At 39.9% G+C, this 21,316-nt stretch overlaps 1 protein-coding gene across 5 annotated transcripts in view; it reads left to right on the top strand.

The window, feature by feature from the left end:
• The first annotated feature begins 10,264 nt into the window (after positions 1–10,264).
• LOC126212857 (zinc finger protein 91-like) overlaps positions 10,265–21,316 on the top strand; it is a 152,756-nt gene continuing 141,704 nt past the window's right edge. For 2 of the 5 annotated variants that reach the window (XM_049940301.1, XM_049940296.1), the window contains exons 1-2: positions 10,265–10,330; positions 12,061–12,150. In XM_049940301.1, the coding sequence (XP_049796258.1) occupies positions 12,148–12,150 (3 nt within the window). In that variant the 5' untranslated portion in view covers positions 10,265–10,330; positions 12,061–12,147. Of the gene's footprint in view, positions 10,331–11,118; positions 11,143–11,264; positions 11,358–12,060; positions 12,151–21,316 lie in introns of those variants that run through there. The other 3 variants (XM_049940297.1, XM_049940298.1, XM_049940299.1) reach the window with 3 other exon arrangements.

The raw sequence follows: 21,316 nt of genomic DNA, 5'->3' as shown, positions 1-21,316 counted from the left end.
AATTGTATCTCTGTTGCACATGCTTCTAAGTGCTAATCTAAGAAAAATTTATTAATGTCAAGATTCTTAAATTTAAAACTGTCGCAACTCCTCCTTTCTCCATATTTTGTCTACAGAAGTTAGAGGCTAACTTCAATTCTGTAAGGTTTAACATGTCTACTATACCAGTGGTCACATGATGTTCAGAGAGGTAGTTTATATCAACTAGGTTCAATGACTCTAATCCATCAATGCACATAAGTAGTTCATTAATTTTACTTCTAAGCCCTCGAATATTTTGATGCACTAAAGATAGCTGGCATTTCACATTTACTGCGATGAAATTGGGTGGAAAAAAAAATTATGCTGATTCCTGTAAATTTTTAACCAACATATATGTTTGCTGATCCAATGTGGCAGGATTATGCTGTTAGATTTCTTTCTGAAACTGAAGGTTTGTTTCAATCTTTATTTCTCTCAGAACTTGACTTCATTCTGTCCTACCTATCTGATATCCCTTGTTGAGAGCACTCATTATTTCATGGGAATAAAGAGCTACCTGTGTTGCAGAAGAATGTTTTCTGAATCCGTGTTGGTTATGTATCTGTCATTTTCTGCAAGGTGATTCATGTTATAGTACAGTATATGCTCCAAAATCCAACTGCAAATTTAGTTCAGTGATATGGGTCTGTAATTCAATGAGTTACTCCTATTTTCTTTCTTGAATATTGGTGTGACCTGTGCTGCTTTCCAGTCTGTAGGAACAGACCTTCCATCAAGTGAGAGGTTGTATATGATTTCTAAGAAAGGTGCTATTGTATCTGCATACTCGGAAAGGAACATGACTGGTATACCACCTGGACCAGAAGACTTGCCTTTAAGTGATTTGAGTTGTTACGCAACACCTTAAATTATCTACTTTTGTCACTCATGCCAACAGCTGTTCTGGTTTTGAATTCTGGAATATATAAATGTCATAGGAAAGTTGTCGTAGAATGTAAACGCTTAAGGATGAAAGAAGACCAGTAATACTGTAAAGCAGAAGTGTTGAGTTGTTGATATGCACACAGTGATCTGCAAATCTCCTATCCCCCCCCTCCCCTCCCTCCTCTGCTCTCCTAGTCCAGCAGGAGTTTAATTTGGTTAGAACATTGACTTCATAAAAAAGTACCCCTGTCTTTACTGACGACATCAATTTTTCAGGTATATTCAGATTTTGTGTGGTGTTCATATATTTAAAAATGTTTCATGTACTAGATGGGCTGTTCCAAGATGTTGCTGGTCATTCCTGAAGATCATTTTGCTGATATCAACCTTTGGCAGGCGAATTCAAGACAACAGCAACCAACTACCCTTCTACATCTGATCTACAGTGCTTGGTGATTGACCATGAAGTCTTCTCGTTCGCTCGGCAAAGAACTCGTTACTGCTATTACGCTCATATTCCCAAAAGGAAAGGAAACTATGCAACTGATATACTATGCTGTCCATTATATAATGTTGATTTGGAACACAAACATTGTACAGTTGTAAAACATGAACGATGTTTGACAGTCATACTAGAACTAAAAAATGCACTGACTGTGCATAAGTACCAGACTTTTCTGCGATATTTATTGGCATTGCTGCCAGTTTCACAAATGTCATCTTTTTCATAAACTTGGATAATTACTCGTTATTCAGATAATTTCATATCATTTAATGCACTGCTGTTGTGATGATCATGTAAAGAGTACAAATAATTCAGATGATGTAAAGGAAGTGTATTTTATGGAATTCACTGTCTGACATTCATATTTCAGTGTGATTGTAATGCCTGTATATTTTACGCTGTCCTTCACTGTATTATGAGAAATACTGATCATTGTTTGTCAAGTTCATTGACAGATTAATCTGTATTTCACTGTATAATTGTAATGTCTTTGTGCAAATAAACCTTATATAATCTGAATGTATATGTTGAGCATTCATTGTATTACGATGTAAAATCCTTTATCATTGTGATGCAATCTCTAGAGAAAGGCTTGTTGCTTACATAACTGAAGACTCGTAATTTTGGTGGGTTTGCATTCAGATGAAACTTAGTGATTCATAAATTATCAATGCCTGAAAAGAAATGCTTCAGTAAACTTTCATTGGTATTAGACATAAGTTTTCTGGATATGGTACAGCATCATAAGAAGGCTGCTGCAACCATGGCCAACACGTTGGTTATTCTCCAGCAGCAGTAGTTTTATACATTATGACGCCATACCATACCCAGAAAGCTTTTATGTTGACTGGCTGGCCACGGAAGCCCAAGCACTTTCATTGATTTTCTTTACAAAGAATGTAGTGAACAGCTGTTGTACCACAGTTGTTGGAATCTGAATGTCGTTCTTAATTTTATGTTAATAAATAATACACTACTGTAAGAAGCACTTCCAGGACACTCATTTTACTCATTCACTAATTATTTAGCTATATAGAATTTCTTGAAGCTTTTTACTTTCTCTGAATTTTTGTCTGTCCCCTTGTTTTTCGTCACTTGGTTATGTAAAACTACCATGTGCCTTACACTGCTCTGTTCTTTATATACAGATCATTTCTTGATCTGAGATGCCTCAATATTGAATGAAATATGAGTGAGAATGTGCAAAGCATTTTGGTGTTTTGATCCACTTCTCTGGACAGATTATCATTTGCCATCAAAACCATAAGAGAATTTGTTTTTAGTTTTATAATACTGAAGATATCAGCTAGTGAGACTGGATCGAGCAAGTGTCCCTGGTGATAACTTTATGTCTGATCAATGGAGTAGGGGGGCTGTTGCAGTGATGGTTATTGAATGCTTCACGTATTTGTTTATGGCTAGAGATGACATTATCTACATTAATATTATAGAGTAAGATTTGCATTTTTTCTTAAGTGTCATTGTTAACTCGCCACATGGCTACATTCATTGCTAAAGTAGAATATGAATAGCCAGTTGCAGTTTCTGGGCTTCACAGTGCTTACTCTGCATAATGACAATAACAACAAAGCTGTTCATAGCACACAGGGACACTAGCAGCACATTTGTGATAAGTCGACTCTTGGTCTGTGGTCCACATTTTCGATTTTACAACATTGTAATGTATTCACTCTCCAAATTGGTACTAATCCAAATCAGTCCTGGTATCCGTTTCTGAACTTGGCTGTAAAACAGGTAAAGAATATCAAAAGTATATAAATGTGTTAGACATCTATTAATGTGTGTGTGTGTGTGTGTTGGATCATAATAGGTTTACACCTTTTTGATACGTTTAGTGCAATAACAAATCAGTAACACATGAGGGAAAAGTTACTGTAAAATTTACACATCTCACAACAGAAGTAGGTAAATTTTCAGCATTAACATACCAGTACAATCCCAAGGCTACTGAAATGCCCAAACACGGCTTTAAATACAAACATTTGGTTCCTGCAAGTAAATCTACATTCGGTGTGTCATGTCAGTTGTCTGTAGGGATGGCACTGTAACTATATGAAGTATTTTAAGCCAATAGCTTTTCCCTTATTTTACATTTTTGTCTTAGGATGCAATAAAATTAGCTCGAGTACCGAAATTTCACACATCTACTCTGAAATATATACTACATTGGTGCACTCATGAGTACATGTTTGAGATGTTGAGATTGTGAACCCATACCTGGTACTGCAGAATAGCAACTCTTTCCATGTGGATGACAATACATAGAAGGCAAATACCTCCTGGTGGTTTTGTAAAGGTGCAGCAGCCCTACATCTTAATCTTTCACATATATCATTTTAACTACATTTTCAATCCATGTAATTCCCTCGAGGTTAGTTGGAGAATGATTAACTTTTCTCTCAATTTATAGTACCCATTCCATCCAAGATTTGTGTGACATTGATCATAGCCAGTCTACTGCCACTACATCCATTGCAGGTCAACATTTGATGCTCAACACTTCACACGACATGCAAACATTAAATTGGTAGAAAGAACTGTCCTACAACTTAAACATTAACTGGGCTCACTCATGTGAGTGTGGGATTCTCAAAGGCAATTCACTTTCAATGGTGCTACATAACATATGTAACTGATACAAAACTATTTTTTTAACCACTTGTCAGCAACAAGGTACAGTACTACTTACCCTGCCTTATAAATATTAAGAGGACTGTTCCATGACAAACCATCCAATTACCAGTTCTGTTAAAAAATACATTTACTTCAAAGCTTCATTCTTGTTTTGAGAAGTGCTGAAACTGAACAAATGTTACCTCACCTAAATTTTCATCTTCTAGTTACCCTTGAAAACTATTTTATTTAAAGCGTTGGAAAGGCATATAGTAACAACTATGAAGAACTATGTTTCTTGAGCCAATACATTTCAATAGCCGTTATTCAATGTATTTAATTGTTAAGGTCCCCAGGCTGACGTTTTTATTGCTGTCTCCTATTACTCGAAAACCCTAAATGTTGCTTTCTTATGGAAAATAGACATGCGAATACAGATTCAAAAGATAAATAGAAGTCTCATGGCAGTTACAAGAAGTATGTTTTAACAATATTTTCTAATAGAATGATGAAAATGGAGTACCAGAATGACAAAATTATAATAGAGTGACTTACATTCCTTGACTCTTATGAGATTGCACATAATTCAGTATATGTTGGCTGTGCTGCAATTTGAGATAGATTGGCTAGGCCATTAAAATATAGCCTTCATATTAACAACTTCCTTTGTTGTTTACTGCAAAAGAATCCCCCAAAATTACATTTTTAAAATCTAGTTAGTAAAATATTTAAGGCATGTACCTTCTGTATCATTTTGTTTCCCATTAATTCCTCTCCATAACAATTTTTCTGGAAATAGGTGTGCTGAATTGTGTTATGAGACCAATGTAACACACTATTACAAAAATTATGTTTATGTATGAAATAGAGTAAAATTATTGTATAATGGTTCGAGGTCTTTATCATCAAAGTGATAAAATAAAGCCAGACTCGTGGAACTGCCCTAGATTCAAAAGTGATGCCCAGGCATTGTGTGCACATAGTACCCATCTAGGAAACAAGACAAAAAATGTGCAGGAACAGTTGCTAAACATCTTCATTTAGCTGAACAGCAATTGTCAATCTGAATATTGTTTTGGATACAACTATACTATACTTGGCATGGTAACGTTTGTGTCATGCCATTGCCTTCCTCCAACATCTGAACAGACAAGAGGCCTTACAGTTTACAATGGACTGGGGATTGAACCTGAGACCTTTGGAATTTTAACCTGGCCAAAATACTTTTCTACTTCGCAGTATGAATCCTCAAGAGTCAATTGTCAACCAAAAAACAAATTTACAGTAAATATAAAGCTTCACTTCAGTCGTCAAGTGCCGAAAGTGTGTCATTTAGCAGGTGTGGTATCTAGAGTTTGGTTTGGTACAAGTTGCAGTCTGATCAGTTACACTCCTTATATGGTCCAAACAAGTTGAACACTACTTTTGAAAAAATGTTTAACTGATTGTCAAACCAGGAAAACAAATGCAAATAGGCATTTAACATTGATTTGTAAAATATACTGATTATAAGCATAAAATGAGGTCACTGAGTGGTGGTAAATGACATGAATTAAAAAAGCTGAGTTTCATTTTTTTTTAACACTTTAATTGTTCCAATATTATAAATAAGCATACAAAGGGTATTGGAACAATTGCCATGGACTTAGGGACCCATCCTGGCATTCGCCTGACACTATCTGGGGAAACCATGGAAGACCCAGATCAGGATGGCAGAGGAGGGTGGGATGTTACAATATACAATTAAAATTTATAATATACTCAAATGCACAGTTCACAATTACAATTGAACTACAAAAACAAAGACAAGTCACAATTACACTGAAACTACAATCACCGAATGCACAGTTCAAAATTACAGTTTATAATCAATACTCCTCCGTCGCTCTTCACAGACGCGACATCTGATGCCCTCAGCTTCAACCTGTAAATACAATGAGCCAACACCCTATCATTTGCATGACAAGATGTTGAGCTCAGAAAGACTTTAGTAAGGAAACAGGACAAAGCATGCAATTTGAAGAAATGATTAACACAATATGGCATATGTGGTTCGTAAAATCATTTATAATAAACTCAAACAACTACTGCATCAACTAATTTTGGTGTGAGTAAATTTAAATCCATAACAGTGTAATTAGTCATTTAAGTTAGTTTATGGGTGACATGTCCTAGGTACTTAATAATAAACATGGAAAGATGACCAAAGTGTGAGTCCCAGGCACTCTTCCTAACATTGTAGCTAATGATCACAGAGAAAATGTTGGGGAGGCAAACGAGAGACTGTATCCGACTGGCAGGACACTGAAGATTTAACAGCACCACAAAAGAGGTTGCTTACAGTACACTTGTCCATCCTCTGCCACAGAACTGCTTCACAGTATGGGATTCTTATGACTGAAGACCCCAAAAAGGTTTAAAGGCAGCTCATTTTGTATTACAAAATAGAGAGGTGTGTCATATGCAAGTTTGCGTGGCAACAATTAAAGGTACTTTGTGGTATGAGGATGTCATGAAATGGCAGCTTTCTCCTGTAAATGTGAAAATATGTGCAACAACACAGAAATGAAAACGATAAATCTGAACACACACAAATTGACTGAAGTTAATTTTTCCCCACTTGCTTCGAGTGGAACAGGAGAGGAAGTGGTTCAATGAACTAGCTGCCAGGCACTTGTTTGGGATTTGCATATTAGTCATGGAGCTGTAAATCAGTCTCATGGATTATCTGGATGGGAAGATAATGAACTTTAAATTACCTCGCATTTGCACCTAATTCTGCTGTACTATATTTAGAAATCTCTGATCAGTAACCACTGAATCCCACAGAACAACCTCTGAAAATAAAAGCTAATTTACATCGAAAACTTAATGATGGTCAAATAGGTGAAAGTTCAATTAACTCTGAAGATATTTCAATAAATTAATTAGAAAAATATCAAATTTATACACAAAATAGAACAGAATGAATGCAAAGTTAATTTTACAAGGGTTAAAACAACTGTGCTTCACTATGAATGACCTATAAATTAATGCCTAGCAGTTAATTGTAATCTAACAAAACTATGAAGAAACTGCGTGACTAAAATTTCTTAGGGCCAATAACATGCAAAGCATTAAAACAAATGACACTATAAAAAAATGAGTAAATGAAATTTTTTTTTTGAGTTAAACAGGACAAATGAAAACAGCCTAAGAAATTTATCTCCAGATATGTGGGAACATATGAACAAGCAATATCTTAGCAGTTAATTATAAATGAAAGTAGCTCTCCCCCCACCCCCTGTAAGGTTTCAGATTTAGGATTCCAAACGCAGAAGCATTGATCAGTGTGAGCTGTTCTGAAGGGAAGACACGATGAGAAAATACTGGAGGAAAAATAGAGCAATGAAAGAATGACTTGCCACACAGTCCCGAACTGACCGAAGTATCTATTTGTGGACAGACATTTAAAAAATCAGATTTTGGTTTATTTGTAGAATACAAGGGAAATGCAATCAGTCTACAAAGAAGACTGCTTATAAATCACTTTTGCCACCATCCCTAGACTATTGCTTAAGCATGAGAGACTCATAACCAAACAAAGAGGTATATTGAATATACAGACTGAACAAATGGTCACATGGTGGATTCATGAAAGTGTCACAGATGCTTTAAATGAACTGGTAGACTAACAATCACAGTGTCCCAAGAAAGCCTACTCACAAAGATTTAAGAAACAGCTGTAAATGACTATACTAGTCTTCTACATATAACTCCTGCAGGGATCGAGACAAGATTAGACCAAACACAGCTCACACAGAGGCACTTCTACATGAACATAATGGGAAAATCTAATAAATGGTACACAACCTCTGCCATGCATTTTATCAGCAATAGAGCAAGTGGTAAATACCTATCAAATTCCAACACTTATCACTAACAAACCACTATTTAAAGCTTAGGTATCTAGCAGAGAGTTCAAGATATAATTAGCAATATTTGTGATACATAAATTATAAAAAGGGCACAATATAAAGAAAAGATTTAAAAATGAAATTTTGGAAGATAACTTATCCGAGCCTCAAAATACTTCTTGAGGAGCGTATTACGCTCCAACGTTGCATTCAGCAAAGAACGATTCACTTCCATCCATTCACGTTTCAATTCCAAGCTTTCCCGTTTCAACTGGAGCCTCTCTTTCTCCCTCTGGTCTCTCTTTTTCTGTCTTTCCCGCTCCATCTCCAGCCTCTCCTGTAAATAATTGCTCCTCTCTTCTTGGAAATCTCTTACTGTGCGACTCTTCAGTTTAAGCTTCTTGTGAGGAGGGGTGGATGTACTTGCAGAGTCCTTAAATATTAACATGCACAAAAATTGCTTACATGCTCATGCACCAAAACTGGTAAAATGCTCATGCATAAGTATGGCATAGAGAAGTATTACATCATAGTAATGTTAGCACTTACCCAGCGATGAAAATAATTTAGTACAGGAAAGAAGACACTAAAAAATACAGAGTAAAATCAGATTTGCTTGGATAGAGAGAATGAACACAGTCGCATAGCAATGCTTTTAGGCACAAATTTTGTTACTGAAAAAAATTTTCGTATAACTAATAAACCAGTTTAATGTAAATACCTCCAGAAGGAATAGGGTAGAATAGAGATGTCTGCAATACTTAAAGAGGGTAAAACGCAAATTAAGGAATGAAAACTACAGTGCCTCTAACCAATTAAATTATTGCCATTAATAGTGTACAAATCAAACTGTGGTCATATTTGCTTGGAAGATTACTAACGTATAAAGAAATTTGAATGAAATTAACAACGAATGCACTGAAAACGAAAAACGTTCACACAAACATCCAGTATACTCCCACAATATTCACTGAGAGACCTGACAAACTGCATAACTTCGGACCGCGATGTTGCAAATATGAATCAAACCATTTTATATTTACAGATATTTGTAAAACAAAATTGATACCTCCAGTTACCTTGGAGGATGAATTGAAAAATTACTTACGCACATTAACCATAAATTGAAGGATACAAAAAATAGGAAAGTCATATACAACAAAAATCCATGAAACTGCAATGCTCACACCCACGTGGACTCTTAGCATTTAGTAATTAACAGCTATACAGTACGAATGGAACTATCAGAAATCATTGGCTTGGAAAATACCCCATGCAAAGCACTTCAAGATACTTAGTAGCTTTGTTATGAAAGTCATAAAATGCAGTCTCAGCAAGCAGTAGGCATATTTCGCTCAAAGAATTAAACTTTCCAGAGTCAGAGTGAGAATTAGAAAAAACTAACCTTCGAGTATCCCGATGGACCTGGAACAGCCTGGTCGCTTGGTTGGTCGGTCGCTGCCTCCGCCACAACGTCTAAAGAAAATAAAGCACTGCGTTAATGTATATCAAAAATCGTTATAAACCAAGTCTCTTGAAGAAATTCACGTGATGACTGTACGAAGTATCGAATGTAACTTACTTGCACCATCAAGCAAAATCTCCGGGTAAATGTTGGTCTTGTTATGGAAGATTTCGTCCATTTCCTTCATATAAACGAAATCTTTCCGACCTCTCCCCGACTTATTGTTATTGTCTACTACGCCCTTATAAGAACGTAGCAAACATCGCCATTTGTTTTCGCATTGTGCTGGCGAGAACGTCTTCCCCAGCGCTTCTGCGAGATACGTGGACATCGCGTTCCATAACTGATGTTTCCTCTTCAGATCACGACTCTTACCGAGCCGTTCGTGATGAATTCTATAGAATTCAATTAATTTCAATGTAGATTCCTTGTCCCACAACGGTTCCGGTGTGGGACATGAAGGAAATTGTTCTTGGGTACGGGGTGGATGGAAAACCAAGAACTCGTCCATCACATCATAGTCTGAAAATAACAAATATATAATAGAGTTTCTATATTCTCAACCATAATTAACATACACTTTTTACAACTAATTAACAAATAATCTTACTTTGCATCACCTCGTCCCCAGACAAAACATTGCTGTTGCTGCTGCACATGGTCGATGGTAACAACTGAATTCAGCTACGAGCTACGTCCCACGTGAGTCCAACCAGAAATGGGCCGCCAGAAAGTGTACGAGCAGCGCAAGTAGCAAGCGCGGAAGTTCTACGTCATCGTAGCCGCGCATGCGCAGTAACGCCTTATTTCTCGCGCTGGAAAACTGCTTTCTGGCAACTGCTCAAACACACCTAATGTGTTGCGTACTGTGCAGTCAGCTGCAACCTCGTGCTTTGGCGGAAAAATGTGTGTGACATTCTCAAGGTAATTTATGAGCGTTTATATACCGTAAACAAGAATAAGCGAAGAAAATTGTTTCGGGAAGTAAATTAACACGGCACTTCATTCTATCACAATAACAGTTGCGTCTGATGAGTGTAATAGTTCGCGATATGTTGTGATGACGCGGTGATAGCTATGTTTGAGGCTGCTGTTCTTTTTATTATTATTTTTTTAATTGGTACATAAGAATGAGATTTTGTTCTGTATTTAATAGTGATCACATCACCTATGGTGTACTTGGTGATGGTGTGTGAATGTTGTAATTTTTTCAGGCTATCTTTATAACAGCCACATACTTGAGTTATTTGTCCTTGTTGTTTTTGGTGTGTCCGGTAAAATCGCTACCTTTATCTTCGTAAAAGAAACGGCTGAGATTGTGACGTGTTGTCAGGAGCAGTTTGTCTATGCAGTGATCTCCGCCATAATCTGACGAGAAAAGGCGGACAGTGAAGTTCAACCATTCGCAATGTTAGTGCGGTTATGTTGACTTACCTGTAATAATGATTGTGATGTTAATTTACTGTGATGTAGACATTTAGCGGCTCCAGATTTTAGGGCTGACGTAAGCATTTTTCAAGTGCCCACAGTTACATCATTTCATGGTTCGAGTATGTTCGCATGAAAGGAAATGGGATAGTTGTGTTGCATTTTGTTAGTTTTCATTGTGCTTTGATCACTCGTGTCGTTAGTATTCGTCAAATCATGTGTAAATACAGTTTGTTGTAGCGTGTGGGTTTTAATGGAGTTCTGTAGAAGAGTACTGTAACGTTATTTACGAACTGGCGAAATACAAGGTACAAATTAACTGTAATTCGTCTAACATAAAGCATTACATGTCATCAGAAATTAATAGATCATTCATCTTACAGTTAGTAGGAAGTCGTTTCAGTAAATCAGTTTTGTAAGAAAAAACTAACCAATGTCCAATCTTGATGGTAATCAAGAATGAGAACTTCCACATTGGAGTGTGCAATCTACGTTACATGTATCTGGTTTTCTTTAAAAGCTGGTAAAAATTCTAAAATGATTTTGCTTACTGTAGAGTATACATTTGTGAATGAATACAGATAAAGAAAGTTTGAAGGTAATACCTATGTGGAAAATGCATATTCACTGATTAAAAAAAAAAAAGTCTGTATGTCTGGATTTTCATCACCTCCCTATCAGACTAAAATTAACACTACGAGCAAAGAGTATAATGAAGTATTTGGTTTAATTCCGTAATTTCACTGCAATCTATTGAATGCTGTGATTGTTTGTAATGCTCCCTATCAGACTAAAATTAACACTACGAGCAAAGAGTATAATGAAGTATTTGGTTTAATTCCGTAATTTCACTGCAATCTATTGAATGCTTTGATTGTTTGTAATGCTGAAGTTAGTGCATGCACAAAAAAATACACCATCTTTCATAATTGTCACAATAGAACAGTATCTGTAAGCCAGTGTTAGAAAGGAGCAGTAGCAACTGTAAATTCTGTTTTCAGTGCATATTATTTTATGATTGTTCATGACCTGAGAAATGTGAATTAGTTTATATCAAGGAAAACTCCTTTCCTTAACCACTTTGAATCTGTTTCCTGTGTAATCACCCTCTTACTGTACCCAGTAGGCGAGTGAAAATACAGCATTATAGCTATACCACATGGTAACAATGGAAACTGAGTAGACCTACAGCTGTTCTTATCTGAATGCTTTTTTTTTTTCTCCAGACTGTAGAACTGAAGCCATGGACCAGGAGCCAACTATGTGGATAAAAAAAAGAGGGAACAGATGAAGTACAAACTGAGTTATGCTTCATGGTAAGCTGTTTACTTGTATTTCTTAACAGTGTTTCATTAATTTCTGTGAGCAGTATGGTGTGTGAATACATACAATTGATGTCATACAGCTGGAGACATGAGTAATTCAATTTACTAAAAAAAAAATGGTGAACTTTGTCTTAAATATGGCGTTTTGCACAGTGCATTGAAATAATCCTTGTATTAAGCCTCACATAGAATTGAGCAAGAGTTTAAATTTAATGTTCAGTAAACATGGAAAACTTTTTTTGATGCACAACCAAATTATGCTGATAAAGTGGGTATATTGTGCTCTGATATGCTTCTTTTAAATGAAAACCTTAATGAGCAACTTAAGAATAACTGACTATTGTAAATGTTAGCAGTGCCATTAAATTTATAAATGGTATGGCTGCAGTTAATGCATTACTGCAGTGTATTGCGGTATGGCATGAGAGTTGTAATTTATTTATTGATGATGATATAAAATAAATTATTTGTAAATAATTTTGAAGTGACATTCACATGGTCACTAATCTGAGAAGTACATTCTGTAGCACTATTAACATTAGGTGTTGACTTTGAATATGTGAACAAAGTGTAAGTGGAACTGTCAGCAGTAAAGTTAAATTTCAGACAAATCACATGGAAGCTTAAACAGTTACACAGCCCATAGGTGCAGAATGAATTTTTATGTTGGCAGTAAAGTATCTATGAAGCCATGGGGCTACGCATTAAATACTGATAGATTTGTTCATAACCACTTTCTGTGTTTGCTGCATGTTGTTACTCATATTGTTTGTGAAACTGCCAGAATGTTACACTTACTGGTGGAAAATTATCTTACACATACATGTCACTTAAAATCCAATGCAGTGCAACCATTTGTAGGGTACTCAGATATCAGCAGGCAAACAATTTCACTTGGTGCCACTAGTATTTTTATTGTGCCAACCAGAATTGAAGGTCCTTACACAATCACACAAACTACTTGTGTACTGTCTGTGCTGAAAAAATCTGTTTCAACATCCATCTAGAGTGCAACTGCAGAAGTACTGTGATAGCATTAATTCAGCATTTGCATTTGAATATATGTAAGTGCTTCATTATAGTTTGTACAAACTATGTGATCAGCTTGCAATTCATTCGATAAGCTGTATCACAACAATAATCCTAAACTATCACTGTGAGGAAATGGTAGGAAAGTAAATACACTAAATTGTATGAAATACGGTAAAAGAGTGGTTAGACCCAACATAGTTCAGGCTTTGGCTTTGACTGCTGATGTAATAATGGTTTGGCATACAGAATGATATGTATGCACAACACACGTCATGTGAATGAAAAGCAACTTGAATAGTCATTGACCTTGGGCCTGAACTTGAGAACTATTCAGAGGCTGCAAGGTTAAAATGTGGTACTAGACCCTCTCCCCCCTTGAAATACTGGTTGTGGTGAGAGACTGATCCATAGTGCAGCTCAAGGCCTGGCCTATGTTGAAAGGTGGCAGTGTGACTGAGCTGACGAAGCCTAGAAATGTGAAAGCCAAGTAAAGTATGTGGTAACAAATTGACCAGTAGCACAGCCTAATGTTAACCAAAAAATCCAAATGGTGCCCGTAATGTAACTTCTACCAGCAAGAAAACTTCACATACACTATGTTCTGTGTTAGTTGATGGATTGAACTTTCCTGTGACCTTAACAGATGCATGTTCATATTATATTTGTTGAAAGCCACCTTCTGTGCCTGTTAATTATAGCTTAATTTTTAATTGATGTATATTTTTGGCATTGGCACACGCTGGAAGGTAATGGCACACAATTTTTATTTGAAAATTTTTGAAGCATTTTAATTAAAACAGACTTTGACATTTTACATCTTTATTCTTTGTGTTTACATATTTGTTTCAAACATAGTCGCCATGGCACTGGACACTTTTCTCCTAATGAGACACCAGGCTGTTGGTGTCATCACTGTAGAATGTTTGACTTTGTTGGCAGACCCACATCCTCACCCCTGCTCATACCAATTCATCACTATCAAAGTGAAGTCCTTGAAGGTGTTCTTTAGATTTTGGAAACATTTGAAAATTCATTGCCTCAAATTGGCTCACTATGGAAGATGATTAATAATAATGAATCAGACGTCAGACTGTGTCACGCGCAAAAAAAGTTGTGTATGGTCTGGCATTGTCCTGCTGAAGGAGAGGGTGCTCCACATGTGGATGAACTATTTGAATTTTTGCTCTGTTTTCTGAGGGTTTTCTCATGTGCTGACATGGTTAAATAATACACATGCATGTTACACACTGCAGTTCAAACCCTACAGCAGGAGGCTGCTGCATATTGAATCAGCAAAATGGTAACATCAACAGAGTAATGTGCATGACAAGTGATATTAAGAACAGAATCAAAATTTTGGAGGCATTATTTTCTGGTACACCCTTGCAATAAATTGATGCATTTGACAATTGCCTTGAATGTTGTGGAATGGTTCCCTTGGAATTGCCCAGCATCCATTTGGAAGTTGTAATTCTAAATCCATATACACATCAGCCAAAACATGACCACAGATTTGCTATCAATATAAACTCATCCAGGCAATAGCACCACCTTGTCTTCTAGTCAGACATGTGCAGTGCATGGAGTATCAGTGAGCATGCTGACAGGGCGTAAAATAGGGACTGCACACAATCTATCCGAGTCTGACCTAGAGCAGATTTTGATGGCCTGACGGCTTGGGATGAGCATTTTGGAAGCTGCACAGCTTGTTGGGTGTTTGAAGAGTGCTGTGGCAGTTGCCTTCAACACAGCGTGAAACAAAGGTGACATGTCCAGACACTATGGGGTTGGGCAAGTACCCTTCATGACAGATGGTAGACATTATAGGCTGGGCACATAGGTAAAACAAGACAGACAGCAAACTGTGGCGTAACTAACATCAGATATTAATCATGGACAGAGTACAAGTGTGTCTGAATGCACAATGCTGCAAACACTCCGAATGATGAATCTGTGCAGTTGATGACCCACCAATGTGCCAGTGTTAATGCCATGACATTGACAACTACAACTGAAATACACATGTAACAATTTCCACTGGATGTTTGCACAATGACAGAGTACTGCATGTCTGGCAGATCCTGATACCTTCATCATGTCTTTGGGAGGGTGCATTTCTGTCACCCACAAGGGGAACAGCTCCTTCAGTGCTGTAGTGGTGGGGCCTTCATTACACTCTGGGAAACATCCATGTGGGCACCCATGATCCAATGGAGCTCGTGCAGGGGCCTGTCAGAAAAGGAGTATTGTAAACAGGTTGCAAAGCACATCCAACCTCTTCTGTTGTTGTTATCTTCAGTCCCAAGACTGGATTGATGCAGCTCTCTATGCTACTCTATCCTGTTGTAACATTACGAGTCAAGACAGCTGTAATGGAACTTGAATAGCGTAAAGTTATCGTTAAAAATGCACGCCGCGCGATTTGTTAAGATTTGGTCGGTCATAATAGTAGTAACATGCTTTTGAATACAATTAAAATATAACGGCGATACCTGTTTAGCATTATTGGAAATAATATGTAATAAATTAATGAGTAAGGTAGCCGATCCTATAAGAAGAGGTAGAATTGGGCATATTAAGGTGTTTTGCTTTATATCGACTAAGCCGATGATACGGCGTCTTTTTTTTTCCGTTTACTCTTAGAAGAAAAAAAAAGAAAACAAGTAACGAAGTGCTAATTGTGCGTTGTGAAAAATAGAGGGGCGAATTTTAAATAGCTACAGTGTATAATCAGACTAACAAATGGACATTCAGTTACGCGAAATAGCGGACAGTGAAGTGTGGTCATTAAATTGAGTACACCTACAGGGCGGTCAATTCCGGGATAAGTCTATTCGCATCTCACGAGGGACGCGGTATTGAGACCGTTTTTTTTTTTTTATTATATCACAGAGAGCGGGCTTCAATTTATAAAAAGGAGAAAAGCTGTATCATTATCATTGACTGTTGGTGTTAAGCAACCAAAACTGTTCATCAAAGGGTTTCGGTGAATGAGTGGTGAATGCGAAATGAAACTGTGAACGAAGTTATGTTAAATAAAGCAGAAGAGACAAGACAGTTTGGTCGTATCTGTTATTATTCCATAAACCGTAACATTTATTCTCGTTGTACGAAGCCTTTATAGACGATCGTTATGACAATTTGCTTTGAAGGGATCTCGTTAAGAGTTAAGTTTTGGGGACCTGGTCAACAGGGGATAGTTCGTAGATCTTAACTACTGCAGCTATTCTGGAATCAGGTGCTACCGTGACAGTTGTGTGTTGTCAATGGCTTAAGGTCATCATATCTCATGCTCTAAGATCGACGCGCCTTTCCTCTTGGTATAACGGTGTCTCACGGTAACCACGACAACACCGACGGCGAAGGAAGATACGGTAGACTGTGCAAGCTTCATCATCTTAGAGTAATTACTGCAACCCACATCCTCCTGAATCTGTTTAGTATTCATGCCTTGGTCTCCATCTTTGTTTTTACCGTCAACCCTTCCCTGCAATACTAAATCGATGATCCCTTGATGCCTCAGCATGTGTCCTACAAACAGACCCCTCCTTCTGGTCAAGTTGTGCTACAAATTGCTCTTCTCCCCAATTCTATTCAGTATCTCCTCATTTGTTACATGATATACCCATCAAAGCTACAGCATTCCTCTCTAGAACCATGTTTTGAAAGCTTCTGTTCTCTTCTTGTCTAAACTATTTATCGTCCAATTTTCACTCCCATATGTGGATACACGCCATACAAATACTTTCAGAAACTACTTCTTGACACTTAAATCTATACTCGATGTTAACAAATTTCTCTTCTTCAGAAACGCTTTCCTTGCCATTGCCACTCTACGTTGTATATCCTCTCTACTTCGATCATCATCAGTTATTTTGCTCCCCAAATAGCAAAACTCATCTGCTACCTCAAGTGTCGTATTTCCTAATCTAATACTGTTGTTGTCACCTGATTTAATTAGACTACATTCCATTATCATTGTTTTGCTTTTATATCCCCCTTTGAAGGCACTGTCCATTCCGCTCAGCTGCTGTTCCAGCTCCTTTGCTGTGTCTGACAGAATTTCAGTGTCATTGGCAAACCTCAAAGTTTTTATTTCTTCTCCCTGGATTTTAATACCTACTCAGAATTTTTTTTTGTTTCCTTTATTGGTTGCTCAGTATACAGATTGAATAACACTGGGGAAAGGTTTAACTCTGTCTCACTCTCTTCCCAATCGCTGCTTCCCTTTCAGTCCTTCACTTCTATAACTGCCATCTGGTTTGTGTACAAATTGTAAATATCTTTTCACTCCCCGTATTTGGCAAATGCCACCTTCAGAATTTCAGAGAGTATTCCAGTCAATATTGTCAAAAGCTTTCTCTGAGTCTACAAATGCTACCAATGTAGGTTTGCCTTTCTTTAATCTATCTTCTAGATAAGTCGTAGGGTCAGTATTGCCTCACGTGTTCCAACATCTTTACGGAATCCAAACTAATCTTCCTTGAGGTCGGCTTCTAACAGTTTTTCCATTCATCTGTAAAGCATTCATGTTAGTATTCAACAGCTGTGACTTATTAAACTGATAGTTTGGTAATTTTCACACCTGTCAACACTTGATTTCTTTGGGATTGCAACTATTATATTCTTCATGAGGTCTGAGGGTATTTCGCCTTTCTCATACATCTTGCTCACCAGATGGCAGAGTTTTGTCAAGGCTGTCGGTAGTTTCAGTGGATGTTGTCTACTCCCAGGGCCTTGTTTCAACTTAGGTCTTTCAGCACTGTCAAACTCTTCATGTAGTATCGTATCTCCCATTTCATCCTTGTCTACGGCATCTTCCATTTCCATAATATTGCCCGCAAGTACATCACCCTTGTATGGACCTTCTATAAACTCCTTTCATCTTTTTGCCTTCCCTTCTTTGCTTGGAACTGGTTTCCCATCAGAGCTCTTGATATTATTACAGGTGGTTCTCTTTTCTCCAAAGGTCTCTTCAGTATTCCAGTAGGCTGTATATGTCTAACCCCTAGTCATGTATGCCTCTATGTCCTTAAATTTGTCCTATAACCATCCCTGCTTAGCCATTTTGCACTTCCTGTCAATCTCATTTTTGAGACATTTGTATTCCTTTTTGCTTGCTTCATTTACTGCATTTTTATATTTTCTCCTTTCATCTATTAAATTCAGTATCTATTCTGTTACCCAAGGATTTCTACTAGCCTCATCTTTTGACCTACTTGATACTCTGCTGCCTTTACTATTCCATCTCTCAAAGCTACCCTTTACTTGTCTACTGTATGTCTTTCTCAAGTTTTTGTTAGTGGTTCCCTAATGCTCTCTGAAACTCTCTGCAGCCTCTGATTCTTTCAGTTTATCCAGATCCCATCTCTTGAATGTCCTACCTTTTTGCAGTTCCTTCAGGTCTGGACAGATGTCTGCCTATTACACATTACGACTATCTTCAAGTGTCAGCGGTATTTGTCAGTCAACAGAAGAGATTGGCCTGTATGCTTCTGTGCTGCAAGTGTCTCTTCACGTATTTACTTCACTATCACATCGGAAACAGTGGACCTAGGGATGTTCAGGAGTGTGGAAATATCACATACAGATGTGTGACACAAGTGACCCCCAATCGCCTGACCACGTTCGAAGTCGATGAGTTCCACAGAGTGCCAGATTGTGCTCTCACGATGTCTAATGACTACTGAGGTCGCTGAGTTGCAGTACCTGGCAGTAGGTGGTAGCACAATGCACCTAATATGAAAAAGTATGTTTTTGGGGGTGTACGGATACTTTTGAGCACATAGTTTGTGATGAAGTTATGCTCTGTGCAAAATTCTACCAGACAGCTTCCTCTTTCATTCCTTACCCATATTCACTTACAACTTTTCCTTCTCTTCCTCTTCCTTCTCTCTTCCTCTTCCTTCTCTCTTCCTCTTCCTTCTCTCTTCCTCTTCCTTCTATCTTCCTCTTCCTTCTCTCTTCCTCTTCCTTCTCTCTTCCATCTCTCTTCCTCTTCCTGCTCTCTTCCTCTTCCTGCTCTCTTCCTCTTCCTGCTCTCTTCCTCTTCCTGCTCTCTTCCTCTTCCTGCTCTCTTCCTCTTCCTGCTCTCTTCCTCTTCCTGCTCTCTTCTTGCTCTCTTCCTTTTCTCTTCCTCTTCCTTTTCTCTTCCTCTTCCTCCTCCTGTCTTCCTCTTCCTCCTCCTGTCTTCCTCTTCCTCCTCCTGTCTTCCTCTTCCTCCTCCTGTCTTCCTCTTCCTCCTCCTGTCTTCCTCTTCCTCCTCCTGTCTTCCTCTTCCTCCTCCTGTCTTCCTCTTCCTCCTCCTGTCTTCCTCTTCCTCCTCCTGTCTTCCTCTTCCTCCTCCTGCCTTCCTCTTCCTCCTCCTGTCTTCCTCTTCCTCCTCCTGTCTTCCTCTTCCTCCTCCTGTCTTCCTCTTCCTCCTCCTGTCTTCCTCTTCCTCCACCTGTCTTCCTCCTCCTCCACCACCTGTCTTCCTCCTCCTCCACCACCTGTCTTCCTCCTCCTCCACCACCTGTCTTCCTCCTCCTCCACCACCTGTCTTCCTCCTCCTCCACCACCTGTCTTCCTCCTCCTCCACCACCTGTCTTCCTCCTCCTCCACCACCCGTCTTCCTCCTCCTCCACCACCCGTCTTCCTCCTCCTCCACCACCCGTCTTCCTCCTCCTCCACCACCCGTCTTCCTCCTCCTCCACCACCCGTCTTCCTCCTCCTCCACCACCCGTCTTCCTCCTCCTCCACCACCCGTCTTCCTCCTCCTCCACCACCCGTCTTCCTCCTCCTCCACCACCCGTCTTCCTCCTCCTCCACCACCCGTCTTCCTCCTCCTCCACCACCCGTCTTCCTCCTCCTCCACCACCCGTCTTCCTCCTCCTCCACCACCCGTCTTCCTCCTCCTCCACCACCCGTCTTCCTCCTCCTCCACCACCCGTCTTCCTCCTCCTCCACCACCCGTCTTCCTCCTCCTCCACCACCCGTCTTCCTCCTCCTCCACCACCCGTCTTCCTCCTCCTCCACCACCCGTCTTCCTCCTCCTCCACCACCCGTCTTCCTCCTCCTCCACCACCCGTCTTCCTCCTCCTCCACCACCCGTCTTCCTCCTCCTCCACCACCCGTCTTCCTCCTCCTCCACCACCCGTCTTCCTCCTCCTCCACCACCCGTCTTCCTCCTCCTCCACCACCCGTCTTCCTCCTCCTCCACCACCCGTCTTCCTCCTCCTCCACCACCCGTCTTCCTCCTCCTCCACCACCCGTCTTCCTCCTCCTCCACCACCCGTCTTCCTCCTCCTCCACCACCCGTCTTCCTCCTCCTCCACCACCCGTCTTCCTCCTCCTCCACCACCCGTCTTCCTCCTCCTCCACCACCCGTCTTCCTCCTCCTCCACCACCCGTCTTCCTCCTCCTCCACCACCCGTCTTCCTCCTCCTCCACCACCCGTCTTCCTCCTCCTCCACCACCCGTCTTCCTCCTCCTCCACCACCCGTCTTCCTCCTCCTCCACCACCCGTCTTCCTCCTCCTCCACCACCCGTCTTCCTCCTCCTCCACCACCCGTCTTCCTCCTCCTCCACCACCCGTCTTCCTCCTCCTCCACCACCCGTCTTCCTCCTCCTCCACCACCCGTCTTCCTCCTCCTCCACCACCCGTCTTCCTCCTCCTCCACCACCCGTCTTCCTCCTCCTCCACCACCCGTCTTCCTCCTCCTCCACCACCCGTCTTCCTCCTCCTCCACCACCCGTCTTCCTCCTCCTCCACCACCCGTCTTCCTCCTCCTCCACCACCCGTCTTCCTCCTCCTCCACCACCCGTCTTCCTCCTCCTCCACCACCCGTCTTCCTCCTCCTCCACCACACGTCTTCCTCCTCCTCCACCACCCGTCTTCCTCCTCCTCCACCACCCGTCTTCCTCCTCCTCCTCCACCCGTCTTCCTCCTCCTCCTCCACCCGTCTTCCTCCTCCTCCTCCACCCGTCTTCCTCCTCCTCCTCCACCCGTCTTCCTCCTCCTCCTCCACCCGTCTTCCTCCTCCTCCTCCACCCGTCTTCCTCCTCCTCTCTTCCTCCTCCTCCTCCTCCTCCACCCGTCTTCCTCCTCCTCCTCCTCCTCCACCCGTCTTCCTCCTCCTCCTCC

The sequence above is a fragment of the Schistocerca nitens genome, chromosome 11 (assembly GCF_023898315.1).
Source record: "Schistocerca nitens isolate TAMUIC-IGC-003100 chromosome 11, iqSchNite1.1, whole genome shotgun sequence".
In the NCBI taxonomy this organism is placed as follows: Eukaryota; Metazoa; Arthropoda; class Insecta; order Orthoptera; family Acrididae; genus Schistocerca; species Schistocerca nitens.
Note: the sequence above shows the minus strand (reverse complement) of the source record. Positions and strands in the feature narration are given on the sequence as shown.